General features: G+C 53.9%; 4 protein-coding genes across 4 annotated transcripts; 2 read left to right on the forward strand and 2 right to left on the reverse strand.

The window, feature by feature from the left end:
- Window positions 1-1,684: 1,684 nt before the first annotated feature.
- Window positions 1,685-4,242, forward strand: GMORB2_1945 (putative peptidase family; the record flags this gene model as incomplete). Its single annotated transcript, XM_035463925.1, has 4 exons — window positions 1,685-2,068; window positions 2,163-3,891; window positions 3,955-4,081; window positions 4,146-4,242. 4 exons carry the CDS (start codon window positions 1,685-1,687, stop codon window positions 4,240-4,242), a joined length of 2,337 nt encoding a protein of 778 aa, XP_035320189.1.
- A 1,023-nt stretch (window positions 4,243-5,265) lies between these two features.
- Window positions 5,266-6,251, forward strand: GMORB2_1946 (CDP-diacylglycerol---serine O-phosphatidyltransferase; the record flags this gene model as incomplete). Its single annotated transcript, XM_035463926.1, has 3 exons — window positions 5,266-5,329; window positions 5,456-5,748; window positions 5,883-6,251. 3 exons carry the CDS (start codon window positions 5,266-5,268, stop codon window positions 6,249-6,251), a joined length of 726 nt encoding a protein of 241 aa, XP_035320190.1.
- Window positions 6,252-7,073: 822 nt separating this feature from the next.
- On the reverse strand, window positions 7,074-7,634 carry GMORB2_1947 (H/ACA ribonucleoprotein complex subunit 1; the record flags this gene model as incomplete). Its single annotated transcript, XM_035463927.1, has 1 exon — window positions 7,074-7,634. One exon carries the CDS (start codon window positions 7,632-7,634, stop codon window positions 7,074-7,076), a length of 561 nt encoding a protein of 186 aa, XP_035320191.1.
- A 1,103-nt stretch (window positions 7,635-8,737) lies between these two features.
- Window positions 8,738-11,393, reverse strand: GMORB2_1948 (PH domain; the record flags this gene model as incomplete). Its single annotated transcript, XM_035463928.1, has 3 exons — window positions 8,738-10,055; window positions 10,163-10,988; window positions 11,090-11,393. 3 exons carry the CDS (start codon window positions 11,391-11,393, stop codon window positions 8,738-8,740), a joined length of 2,448 nt encoding a protein of 815 aa, XP_035320192.1.
- Window positions 11,394-12,949: the final 1,556 nt, after the last annotated feature.

Consider the following 12,949-nt stretch of genomic DNA (forward strand, 5'->3'; position numbering starts at 1 on the left):
TTCACAGCTTGTCCCTCTCCTCCTGTCCCCCATGATTCAATCCCGCGTTGGTGCTCCTTCCTTCCTTCATTTCTCCACATCTTCCGTGCGTCTTCGTCATAATACGACTCCGTACTCTCCTATCAACTCCCCAACTCTCTCCTCCTTGCCGCCCTTGTTCGTATTCTCAATGGTGCATTCGGCAAGGACCAGTTATTCATCCACCCGGAAATACGTATCAATTCTGTCGACAGCTTGATCGCTTTTTATTGTATTCTTGTCCCTTGTTCCGCTCTCTCTCCGATCTCTTCTTCCTCTCTCTCCTGTCTTCCTCTTCCAAGTTCCTTCCCCTCTGCTTCGCTCTTTCCATCCTCATACCTTCATCAATCCCTCTCTCCTCTCATTAATCGCACCTTCCGTCCCAATATTACCAACCGGCGGCACCTGCCTGCCCTTGACTGCCATTCCCCCCCTCCTTCTCAACCTCCTCCCCTCCAAACCAACGTCAGTGTCCACGCAACGAGCCATAAACTCGAAACAAAAAGAACAAAAAAAATTCCCTAAAACAGTCCCAACCACCTTTTACACCAGAAACTTGTCAAAACCCACTAAGCGACCGGCAAACTCATTTTCCATCCACGTCATCGTCGCTTTTCTTCTTCCCCACGTTCGTTCTTGTCCTTCCTCCATCCTCTTTCTTCCTCTCCCCCCTCCTCTACTCTTCCTCTCCCTCTTCTGTCTTTTCTTCTCTTTCTTCTCTTCTTTTCTTTTCGACCTTCTGTCAACAACCAATCGGTTGCTCCATCCTTTCAAACACACGCTACGCAAATCATCTCGATCAGCGTCACTAGTCAAACCCACCTTGACCTGGGGCCCAGACCGAAATCTCATCTTGCCCAATCTCCATTGGGTCAAAAGCGGGCAAAAGACCGACGACAATACGCACACGCACACGCACACGCACACGCACACGCACACAGAAAAGGCGGCCTCTAAGCCTTGGGACTGTCCAGAATTCAGCAGACTAAAAGCTGCCAACTAATACGTCGTCATACCCGTATATACAATCGTTGCAGCCCACAGTCTTTTTTTTTTTCTTTGGTACGTTACAATCCCCGCCGGCTGCCTCCTAGTCGGCCTAGTCTCAGCTCGACCGTAGTAGCTTTGCCATGCCGGATCTAGCTTCTTTTTTTGGAGCTGTGACATGAACCATCAATTCATGTCCTGTCGTGGCATGCGGCCGTGCTTGGCAACCCCCACGTCATTTTTGACATGCTTCCTTTGCTTCTCTGGGTACATTTCAGTTCTCAGGAGCATCTGCAAGCCAGACGCAATCTTCCCTCTCTTTCCCTAGTCGTCTTCCACTTAGTATTCGTCATATCTGCCTCCTTTGTTATATCAGCCCTTTATCCACAACGTCTTGGAGTCGTTTCATGTTTCTGTCTCCGATTCCCACTTCGTGTTCACCTTTTTGCCACAAGCATATATACGCAACCGCAAACGCCCCTCTTACTCCGCCCCTTTTCACCTCGTCAAGCCACAAGCATCAACCCTTCTTTTTTTTTTCGACCTCGACGCAGCCGGTTGATTTTCTTTTGTCTTGTTTCGCCTCTTTTGATGCTCATTCGAACAGTAATATCAGGTTCCAGTTCACCATAGCCAACCTCCGATCTTGAGGCCTTCCTTGGTTGCTCGTCTTTGAGCCATGGCCCCAGCTTTCCTCAGGAGTTTACGCCGCCGTTCGAAGGCGAGCATTCGCGCTGAGCAGCAGTCTAGCACAGACGACTCCAGCGAGGGTGGTGGAACTAATAGCCAAGGAACCGGTCCCTCGAGTGGCAGCGCGACTCCGGCATCCATAGCCCAACAATCCGACCCAGCCCTCAACCTTCAGATCAAAGATTCCGCCAGCTCCGGCCATGGATCCCCGTCAACCGCGCCAGTACGGCCCCCGATCGCGCCAGTACCCAACACGAACCGCCATAGCGTCTCGGGCATGTCGGGTCTAGGCGCCCCCTCGATATACGGCCGCCAGACACTCCCAGTCTCCCAGTATGCGCCGAGGATACACAATGCCCAAGACGGCATTTTTGTAAGTACCGCCGTGATGCGTTGCGACCAGAGAATTATTGCATGGTGGGGTGTGAGGGGGTTCAGTCAGCATTACTAACTTGTTCTCAATCTAGGTGTATCAGAAAGTCCTCCTCGTCCATGGTACAATTGGCGATGCGCAGAATCCAATTGACGGGACATTGACCGTCACTAAGCTGGATGACGAATTCCCGCCGGTCTCCTGGCCAGTGTCCAGCTCATACTTCAAAGCCCTGGTATACCTGCAGCCAGGCCCCAACAAGATTCGTTTCGAGTTCAGCAGCCCCAAGATCCCCAACTCGGCCACGTCTAACCCGATTCACGCTTCCTACATGACCGTTCACATGATCCCGCCCCTCAGCACGCCACCTCTGCACCTCGCCATCCTCCTCGGAAAAGACTCCCCCGGGCTCTACGATGCGACGCCTGCTCGCATCGAAGCTGAGGGGAACGGGCTGGAGACGGCCATCAAGAAGTTCCGCATGGCCGCTTACCTCTGGCAGGCTTTCACAGCCGAACAGATGTGGCGCCATAAACTGGGACGTCGAACATTCCGCTTCGACGACGAGTGGACGACGGGATCGGTCAATTTCCGCGATCGCGCAAACGGCACCATGCGCTCCGAGGCCAAGGTCCACATCATCCGCTCCGACAAGACTGTTGCCGAGATTCGCGACCTCAACAGGGCTCAACAGTACGGCGAGGCAACGGACAAGGGCGCCCTCTTCGACATTGCCGGGGAGGCCGTAAGGAAGCACTTCCCCTCGCTCCCGGGCCAGAAGCAGTACGTCACCGTTCTGCTGATGGATGCGCACTGGGACAAGGAACACAAGACGATCACCGGGCACGCCGCTCTCGGGGGTGGGGGTGGTGATCTGCAGCTCGCCATCTTCGGGTCCCACTGCCTCCACAGCTACCCCAGCACCCTGGAGGAGGTGGTGCCGGCCTTTACCGACTGCACACCGACCGACACCAACTACGTCGCCAACGACTGCAACGAGTCGGGGAGCTCGTGGGAGGCGGCAAACATTGGCATCGGCGCCCACCTGCACGAAGTCGGCCACTTGTTTGGCTGTCCGCACCAGGAGGCCGGCGTCATGCTTCGCGACTACGTTGTCCTGAACAGGACCTTTGTCACACGCGAGGCCTACTCGACCAGGACCAAGTCCAAGGGTGGCCTCTGCCTCCAAGGTGACGAGTGCGGCTGGCACCGTCTGGATGCCCTGCGTTTCCGATCCCACCCTGCATTCAGACTTCCCAACGATCCCCCGGCACACCCAGACGGCAGCGTCCAAGCATACCCGGCCGAGGGCGGAAACGCCCTGCTGGTTGCAGCGGCATCGGGCGTCTCGTTTGTGGAGATTTATGCTGAGGGCGAGGACCTGTGCCATACGTGGCTCGAGTTCGGTCCAGACGCGGCCATCACCGGCCAGAGGCAGGTCACCCTGGCCGAGCAGGACCTCCGCGCGAGGCTGCCGCAGAACAAGAAGAAGGGTGTCATCAGGCTAGCTATCAAGTCTCACGGCGGAGGCAACCTGGACATTGCCGACTTCAAACAGTTCGTATCGGCGGGGTCGGCCGTCAAGATCGAGGGCGGCAAGCAGAGCGCCATTCGCAGCATAAAGGTTGGCAACTCGGCCCTGGACGGCAGCCAGCCGCAGGACGTTGTCTTTACCAGCGCCACCAGGCAGGACCGCGTGCTCTCGCGTGTCAATGTGTTCCACGGCCTGGGCCTGGATGGCATGGAGTTCGTGTACGACGACGGATCGTCTCAGCAGTTTGGCAAGAAGGGTGGCAAGCCAGGAGGCAGCTCCTTTGACCTGGGTGAGTACAGGAGGATGAAGCCAGGGTGATGAGGGGAGGGACAGCATGCTAACAAGGGAACAGATGTACGCCGAGGCGAGGTGATTGCCGGCTTCTACGTCAGGGCTGGAGCTTGGGTCGACGGGATTCAGATTCTGACAAGTCTCGGACGGAAATCGGAGGTTTTCGGACAGGCACACGGTGGCTCTCCGTAAGTGTTTGGCGCGCGAGGACGAAGAAGAGTTTGTGCGAGGGTGCTAACGGTTCGAGTACAGGCATACGTTGATACCGCCTAGGGGATATAGCATCTGCGGCGTGTCGGGTACGTGCGGGGCGTGGGTGGACGGGTTTTCCATTCTCATCAAACGATAGAGCTTGATGAGGAGAAGTGAGTATCTGTAGGTTGATGTTGGATTGGAGTGATGTCGTCTCTTCATAGTGGAGGGCATATATCTCGGCTTAATGCGGACGATTAATAGTAGGAGAGGAGTTGGGACAAGGGAAGTATATGAGAGGCCCTTTTTAATCAAGTAGCAGGCGAATGGATGGCGGAGAGGAAGCAAGCGTGGTGAAGATGGGGCAGTAGTATATAATGTACATGTATGAAGGAGAAGTTTGTATTTATTTGCTGATTCAGTCATTGACATGTCCAAGAATGATTGGTGAGATTATATATGGAGTGATTGTATTATGACGTTTACAGTAATGCATGTACTCGTAGTAATGCAAAGTATAGAGATGATACTGCTATTAGTAAAGTAGAATGAAGTTCAGCTGTGCCCAACTTGGCATCAATACTACCGGGTATGTGGCTATGACGAAATAGAGTTAGTTGAACAGTAGAGGAAAAGAGAAGAGAGATAGTCACGTGAACGGAGGCGAAACTACGCAATGGATGTTTTTTTTTTTTTTTGGGGGGGGGGGGGGGGGGGGGGGGGGGGGGGGGGGGGGGGGAGGGGCGGTCGAGGGAGGAGGGAGGGGAGTAAGACACAATAGAAGAAAGGAAAGGATTAGAAACGGAAGAAGAAGAAGAAGAAGAGGGAGAAGAAAAAAAGTCCTTTGTGGAGGAGGAGGAGGAGGAGGTAGCTAAAGTCCCCAGTTCCCAGTTCCCAGCACCCAAGCTTCTCCCCCACCACCGTCAGCTCTCCCCCACCCACCGCCTTGACAGCAAAACCCTTGGGCACCTCAGCCTCTTTTTTTTTGCTCTTTTCCTTTTCCTCTCCTTCATCTTCCCTTTTCTTGCTTTCTTTCTTCTTTTCTCGTCACCAACACCTCTTGATCAAAAAGCCAATAAATCGACGTACTCTTTTTTTCTCTCCCTTCTTCCTCTCCTTCCCCCTTATCCTTCGTCTCCCACCACCAAAAAAACAAAAAGAATTTGAATTCTTCCTAGCAATGTCGAAACGTACTTCGACAAGCTCCAATGCTGGAGGCTCGGCCAACGATGTCGTCACATGGGGTATGCCAAAATGAGGGGTGGGGTCAATATATATGTATATGTATATATATATATATATATTCTTTTTTTTCCCCCCAAAAAAAAGAGAAATGAAGAAGCAGAACTAATGCCGTGGTTTGGTGATAGGAGCCGACAAGCAAAAGATGCTGCTATCGGCCGACGTCGGCCACTTCTCCCTCGTCAGAGCCATGCACCTCGCCGACCTGATAACGCTGATGAACGGCTTCTGCGGGACAATGTCGATATTCTCGTCTCTGCGGTACGCCCTCGGCGGGGAGGATGGTTCGACGTACCAGCTCTGGCTGGCCCTCATCTACCTGCCGTTCGGATTCTTCTTTGACGCCTTTGACGGCAAGGTGGCAAGATGGAGGAAGAAGAGCAGCCTCATGGGACAGGAGCTGGACTCGCTGGCTGATCTGGTATGTCTCTCTCGCACTCCCCTCTTCTCTACTCTTCCCCCCTCTCTCTCTCTCCTTCTCTCTCTGTGCTGCTACTGCGATGACTGTGAACCCCAACCCCCCCTCCCCCTTCCAATTGACTGACAGCCTGGCAGATCTCCTTCGGTGTCGCCCCCGCCATGGTGGCATTCAGCATCGGACTCCGCTCGACCCTCGACACCCTCCTCCTGACCTTCTTCGTCCTGTGTGGCCTCACGCGCCTGGCGCGCTTCAACGTCACCGTGTCGACGCTACCCAAGGACGCCACGGGCAAGTCCAAGTTCTTCGAGGGTACGCCCATCCCCACCTCCCTGGGCGTCGACGCCGTCATGGCCTACTGGGTGCACAAGAGGTGGATCCTGGATGCCCTCCCCCTCGGCGTCTGGGCCCAGGGAACCCTGCTCGAGTGTCATCCTGTCGTGCTCATCTTTGCTGTGCATGGCTGTCTCATGACGAGCAGGACGATTCGCATACCTAAGCCTTAGATTAGRGGGGGGGGGGGGGATTCTTGTCTCGACGACTTCTCTTATTTTAGCCTAATTCTTGTGTGTGTGTGTGTATGTGTGTGTGTATCAGGGAAACTTGGGACTTTTTGTGCTTCTTGTGATCAAGGGCGATGCAAGGGGGTGGAATGTTCTGGATGAAAACCTGGCTACTTGGGGAAAAGGGGAGATATACCATGGGCTTTTTCTTTATATAGGTGTCAAATGTGCAATCTACTGTTCTCGGCTGTCTCGATGCTGCGGTTGTAGGTGTGCATAGTATAACTACTACTGCTGCTGCTGCTACTACTAATGTGTATATCATTACCCGCAATGTGCATACGTCAGACTCGAACAACAACAACTCACGTAATCTGTACACCGTCACCGATGCAATCAATACTCGACATTACCAGTGGGAATACTCGACATCACCAAGGAAATACTCCACATGACCCTACTGGAAAAGATCCGATTAGAAGCAGCTGATTTATGCAAACAACGATAGAACGAAGTAGAAATAAATCTCAGTGACGGACATGAAGAGAAGGAAGGGGAAAAAAAGAAGAGAATTAAAAAAAAAAAAACCATTTGCCTTGTTTGAAAAACGCCGACTTGACCACTGCGTGACAACACCATCCTTTTCCGCGTCATATATATCCCTTTCTTCTTCTTCCTTCCTTCCTTTCCTTTCTTCTTTCATTCTTCATATGATGATGACAACATGTCTGGGTCAGACATATCAAAAGATGACAAGGACCCGTAATCGGTTGACAGACGTGGGGGGGGGGGGGAAGAGAAACCGGAAGCAGTCCTTTTTTTTCTTTACCTACCACGTCCACCGCTGAAACCACCACGGCCACGACCACCACCACCACCACCACCGGCACCACGACCGCCGCCGAAGCCACCGCCGCCGCGACCACCGCCGAAGCCGCCGCGACCGGCTCCGAAACCGCTACCACCACGACCGCGACCACCGGCACCGCCACGGCCGCCGAATCCACCGCGAGGTCCGCCGCGACCGCCACCGCCACGGCCACCGAAGCCGCCGGCACCGCCGCGGCCACGACCGGCACCGCCGCCGCCGGCACGCTTGGGCTTGGCAGCACCGGGCGGAGGCTTAGGCTTGGGCAGGAACCTCTCGAGGGGGAGGAGCTTCTCGCCACCGATGTAGAACTTGTCCCCTTCCTTGAAGGAGGTGGCCTGGATGCCCTCGGTCGGCTTGATGGTGAAGTAGAGCTGGTTGATGGGGCCGAGGACCTCGTCCACCTTGCCCACGGCCGTCTTGTTCTCGAGGAAGATTTGCGCGTTGAAGTGCGGCACCTTGGGGTTGATGGACTCGCATACCATCTCTCCCTCGCAGGCGTGCATGAATTTACCCATTTCTAAATTTGGGGGGGGGTTTTTTTGGATTTTTTTTGTTTCTTGGTCAGAACAACAGAACCAAAGATCAGTTCTTGACAGAGGGAGGGGAAGGATGGGAGAGAAGAGGAGAAAAGAAAAGAAAAGAAGAAACGATGAAGAAAAGATGAAGAAGTGGAGGAAAGACCACATACCTAGGATCGTCGCGGGGGGTCCAAAATCACGCTGCGGGAAACCACCACGGCCTGAGAAGAGATGATTAGCATCCTTTGACGAAATTCTCCTGATTCTTGACATTGGAGAGAGAGAGAGAGAGAGAGAGAGAGAGAGAGAACCCACCACCGCCTCGCGGACCGCCGCGACCACCGCCTCGGGGCCCTCCACGGAAAGACATGGCGATTTATCGAGTTCGATCGATTCGATTCAATTCCGGTACCGAGTCAATCGATTGACCCTTACTTTCTCGTGTGCGAAGTCGTCTTTTTGTGTGTCGTGTGTGTGTGTGTACCGACTTGTCGATTCGACGTCCGTCGGATGTTGATATGGGGTTTTTTTCTTCTTCAAATGTCTAGGAACTTTTTTTTTTTTTTTTTTCCCTTCTTCCTTAATTTTGCACCGCCTGTGCTGGAAAATTTCGGCCAGCCGCGCCAGATACAGCAAAAGAGGCTGTCGGAAAGTTTGAAGGTGGGATTAGATCCTTGTTATTGGCTGGATTGGTGTATGAGTGGGAACTTCGGATTATTGTTCTACCGATCATGGGTCATGTAGTCTTCATCCTTGTACACGATATTCTTATAATCAATCTTAGAGAATCTATACTCCGCACATCACTAGGACCTTCATAACCGAGACATCTTCACCAAGACAAGATACCTCAAGATGGGGCAGTAATATTCATCAGTTCCAAGCCAGGATACAAGATCAATACTCTTTACAGTTCATCTTGTAAAGATGTAGTAGGATGAAATATCTTCATATAAATCGTCATCGCAGCAATATATACTACCCGTAAATACCAAATTTACCCATGCTGATCGAAACAGACAATCATCAAGGAGATTGTTAAGAAAAGAAAGAAAGAATAAGAAGAAACAAAGTATACGCACAAGTCTGCAGAAAAACAATCAACCGTTGTTCCGAGGGTATCCACCAGGCATATGACTGGTAATAACGTTGATGCTGTCGTTTCTCGTCGCCTCATTGACAGGTCTTCCGGGAAGCTCGTCCTGTCTTTGCTCGGCAACATGTGCTCCCGAATCCTCAAGGATGTCGTCGCTGTGCGCCTCAACACCGTCCTCTCCCGCTGCTACATCGGCATACTCGACAGGTTGCTGCTGGTGCTGGTGCTGGTGCTGCTGGTGCTGCTGCTGTCCCATCATCACTATAGGTCTCATGTACGCGTGGTTCTGCTGCTGTTCCTGTGGCACAAACTCCCGAGACTGCGCAGGTTCCCCTGTATAGGGATTTACCCCATCCTGTCTAGCCTCTTGCGTCGCCACGGCCGCGTGGGAAGGCTCGTCACTTCGTCCGCCGTAAGTAGCTGCCGTCATGCCTGTTCCTGCTCCTGCTCCGGCTCCTGCTCCTGCTCCTGCTCCTGCTCCTGCTCCTGCCGCGACAGCAGCAGCGGGTACATTGGCGCCATCATCTTCGGAGGAGGTCTTTCTATCCCTCGCGGAGCTCATACTAGACGTCGAACGGGTGGCGTGTAAGCCTCGCTGCGCATTGACTTGGATATCGGACGGGAACCGCCCACCTGGTTGAGATCGGCGAGTGGCGACGATGGCGTCGGGTGATGACGCCGACGATGGTGAGAAGATGCCATCCTGGTACTGCCGTTGCTGCTGCGTATACTCTTGAGGGTACTGCTGTTGTTGATACTGTTGTTGACGGGGAGAAGAGGGTATGTTGTTCTTGCTGCTGCTGCTGCTGTGGTGGTTATTGTTGTTGTTGTTGTTGTTGTTGTTGTTGTTGTTGTTGTTGACGGCCGTAGCAGCGCCGGTACCAGCAGAGAGCTGCTGCTGCTGCTGCTGATGATGATGATGATGGCGAAGCATCCGGGTAGAGGCGGAGAAGGGCTCCTCGTCATCGTCATCGTCGTCGACCAGAGCCCCGTCGCTGCTGGTGGATTTCCGAGACGACTGGCTGAGGCTGCGCGAGTGCGTACGCACAAACTGACTCCTCTCCTCGGCCGTCTTCTCTGTAAGGGCCTTGATATCGTCGTACCACGCCAACATGGTGTCGTAGCTTTCGGCGCGGAATACCCACGTGTGGCCGCGGTGCATGGCGCCCGTCTGCCTGCCCTTGAGGACGAACTTGTTGGACGTGCCCTCACCTGACGAGCGGGACCCGAGCTTCTGTTCGGGGAGGTACAATGACATTATGGGGGCCTGTCCCTTATCCGCCGACTTGAATTCGTGGAGGTGAGTCGTCGATAGGACGTACCTAAAGGAGGGTTGTTGTCAGTCCTCAAAAAATCTCACGCACACTCGTCATCATTACCCCCTCCTCTCATCTTCTTTTCATCTGGCCCCCGGACGGGGATAACTCACCATCCCGCTGTGTAACTCTTGAGATACTTGCTCTTGCGCTCCAGAAGACCGGCGCGGATCTCCTGGGCGGCGACGTGGTCCTGACCGGGGTAGCGGATCTGGTCGGGCGACCTGAGCGGGATGGAGGGATCGAAGAACTGCTCCTCGTTGGCGATGAAGTGCATCCACTCCTGGTCCTTGGGCATGGAGACGGGCCCGCTGCAGAGGTCCTCGGCGAGGGCGTATGCGCTGTCGGCCTCTCTCCTGAGGATGCGGGCGTAGGCGTTGTAGGCCTTTTGTATCTCGCCGACGACGATGGACTCGAGCTCGCGTCCCGAGGACTCGAGGTTGAGGTAGGCCTGGTGGAGGTAGTTCTCCTCGTCGAGCTGGCGCTGCAGCTGGTGGTCGACGGCCAGGCGCATGAGATAGGGGTCCTGCTTGCCGGTGGTGCTGGTGTCGTCGGCGCCGTTGCGGGCCAGCACGTCCTGCAGAGCGGCCACGGCCTTTCCTGTGTGGTCCATCTCGCGGTCGACGTTGTTCTTGAAGTCGCCCGACAGGTTCTTGATCTCCTTGATCTTCTGGCGGAGGTCGCTCCTCAGCCCTGTCAGCGCCAGCACCACGTCCTCCTCAATCTCCCTGGCCTTGCCCGCCTCGGACACGGCGTTCTTGTTGTGCGTGCGGATGCACTGGATGGCGTCGTCGAGACCCGCGGACGTCATGAAACCCGGCGGCATGGTGATGCTGCTGGACGCGTTGGCTAGCTTGGCCAGCGACTTGCCACGGTTCTCGTAGTGGGACTGGATCTCGCGAAAGTACGAGGTAAGTTCTTTAAGGACCTTCCGCCACGCTGTGGGGGTTTGTGTCAGTATACTTCTTCTACCAGTACCACCACTAGGCTCGGCCGACGCACACGCACGAGAAGAGAGAGAGAGAGAGAGAGAGATGTACCTTGGAATCTGGACACGAGTATCTCGGTAGGGTTCCCCGACCTGGGAACAGGGCAGTAGAATATGTTATTGATGTCGTCAGGGTCGCTAGCCGGGGGCTGTTGGACGACAAGGCTCTTGACGCTGCCGGCTCTCAGGCTTCGGCGACTCGAGCTTCGGCGCAGAGAGCTCTTCTTCTTGAGGGTATTGCTCCTGCTCGGGACGCCACCGGAACCTGCGCCGGCACCGGCACCGGCACCGGTAGTGGCGGACAGGTGTTGATCGTCACCGGTGCGGTAACTGCTGACGCTGGGGGATCTCTGCATCGTGTTTCGGTTCTGGTGGGGATGATGGTGGGGGGATGCGACGGTGACGACGCCGTTGCGACCGTCTTGGTCTCGACCGAGGGAGGAGGACTGGGCGTCGCTGTCAATGATCTGGTAGCTATGGCGATTGTCGCTGTCGTTGTTGCTGCTGCTGCTGTTGTTGTTGTTGTTGTTGTTGTGACGATGATGATGGTGAGGGTGGGGAATATCGTTGTAGGCGGACGGAGCTATAGCAGAGTATGGGTAGGTTGCATTGCCGTTCTGTTGCTGTTGTTGTTGATGTTGTCCGTCGTAGTCTTGGTAACCTCGGTCGTACTGCTGCTGCTGCTGCGGCGGCGGCGGCGGCGGCGGCGAGCGATATGATGATGACGAGTAAAAGTCCATTATGCAGTTTGTCGGGCCAGTTGTGTTGCAGAGAAATATGCGACAGAGGATCGGCCTGATTGATCGTCGCAGTATATATATATATATGTATATAATATATATATATTATTGGTATTTGTGCGCGTGGAGTGTGAGTGTGAGATGGGTGTCTGTCTTGTGTGTGTGTGTGTGTGTGTGTGTATGACTGCGTATCTGTTCCGTCTGTCACACCTGCGTAGGGTAAATACAATGTTGCAGTATTATGACGTCGAAGCAGGCGGAGATGGCAGGTACGGAAAGGGGAGGAGGGGGGAGGGAAAGAACAAAAAAGAAGGAAAATGATGATCTTTCTGAATAGCAGATTGCTCACAGAACCTGTGAGGAGAAATCCTAGTCTTGGTGCTAGTAATACTAGTAGTAATACTAGTAGTAATAATAGTAGAGACTTGCATAGGCGGGGGATGATCTCTGGGCGGGGGTGGATTGGATCATAGGAAGGTAGCAGCCATCCGGAGTCGATTGCGGATCTTGGCGCAAGTGAGATTCGTACCCGCGGAGGATCACAGAGTATTACTCTCTATTGACTGCTAGGTACTGGTACATGTGCTCGTAGTGGTATCAGTACTTGGTAATACTACAAGATGAAGATACTGCAGAGTGAAGACTACTCGTCGTACACGATTTACCATCCATCATGACGTCTTGTCTGTATGAAGTATCCATATTATCCATCCGTACTCGTACCATCATACAAGTTGTCAGCTGTCGACTTTCTGCTCAACGGGCCTACAACTGCCATCATATGTTTACACCACCGAGAAGCCCCCCTCAACTTCATGTTCCCTCGGCAACTCAAGTCATGTCTTGTCTACCTGGCACCTGGTAGCACAATCACGTCTGTACAGCAATCAAATCGTCGACGCCTTGTCCTAATCATGTCCTCGTCAACCCCCTTCCCTCAAACCTGCTGACCCCTCTTATCCTCTTGGCTCTTGGCTCTTGGGTTCTCGGCATATCCCCTCAAAATGTTTCTTCTGTAATGACGAGTCAGCGCCTTGGCATCGTCGTTGTGTGTGCTGCTGTTACTTGGTAGTGGCACTGCCTGTAATCTGTGTCGTTACTAGATAGCTGCATCTCCGCTTCGCTCCCCAACTTCAACAAAATCTCGAAACTCGGGCAAACACGGCATTTAC

The sequence above is a fragment of the Geosmithia morbida genome (assembly GCF_012550715.1).
Source record: "Geosmithia morbida isolate 1262 chromosome Unknown scaffold_11, whole genome shotgun sequence".
NCBI lineage: Eukaryota > Fungi > Ascomycota > Sordariomycetes > Hypocreales > Bionectriaceae > Geosmithia > Geosmithia morbida.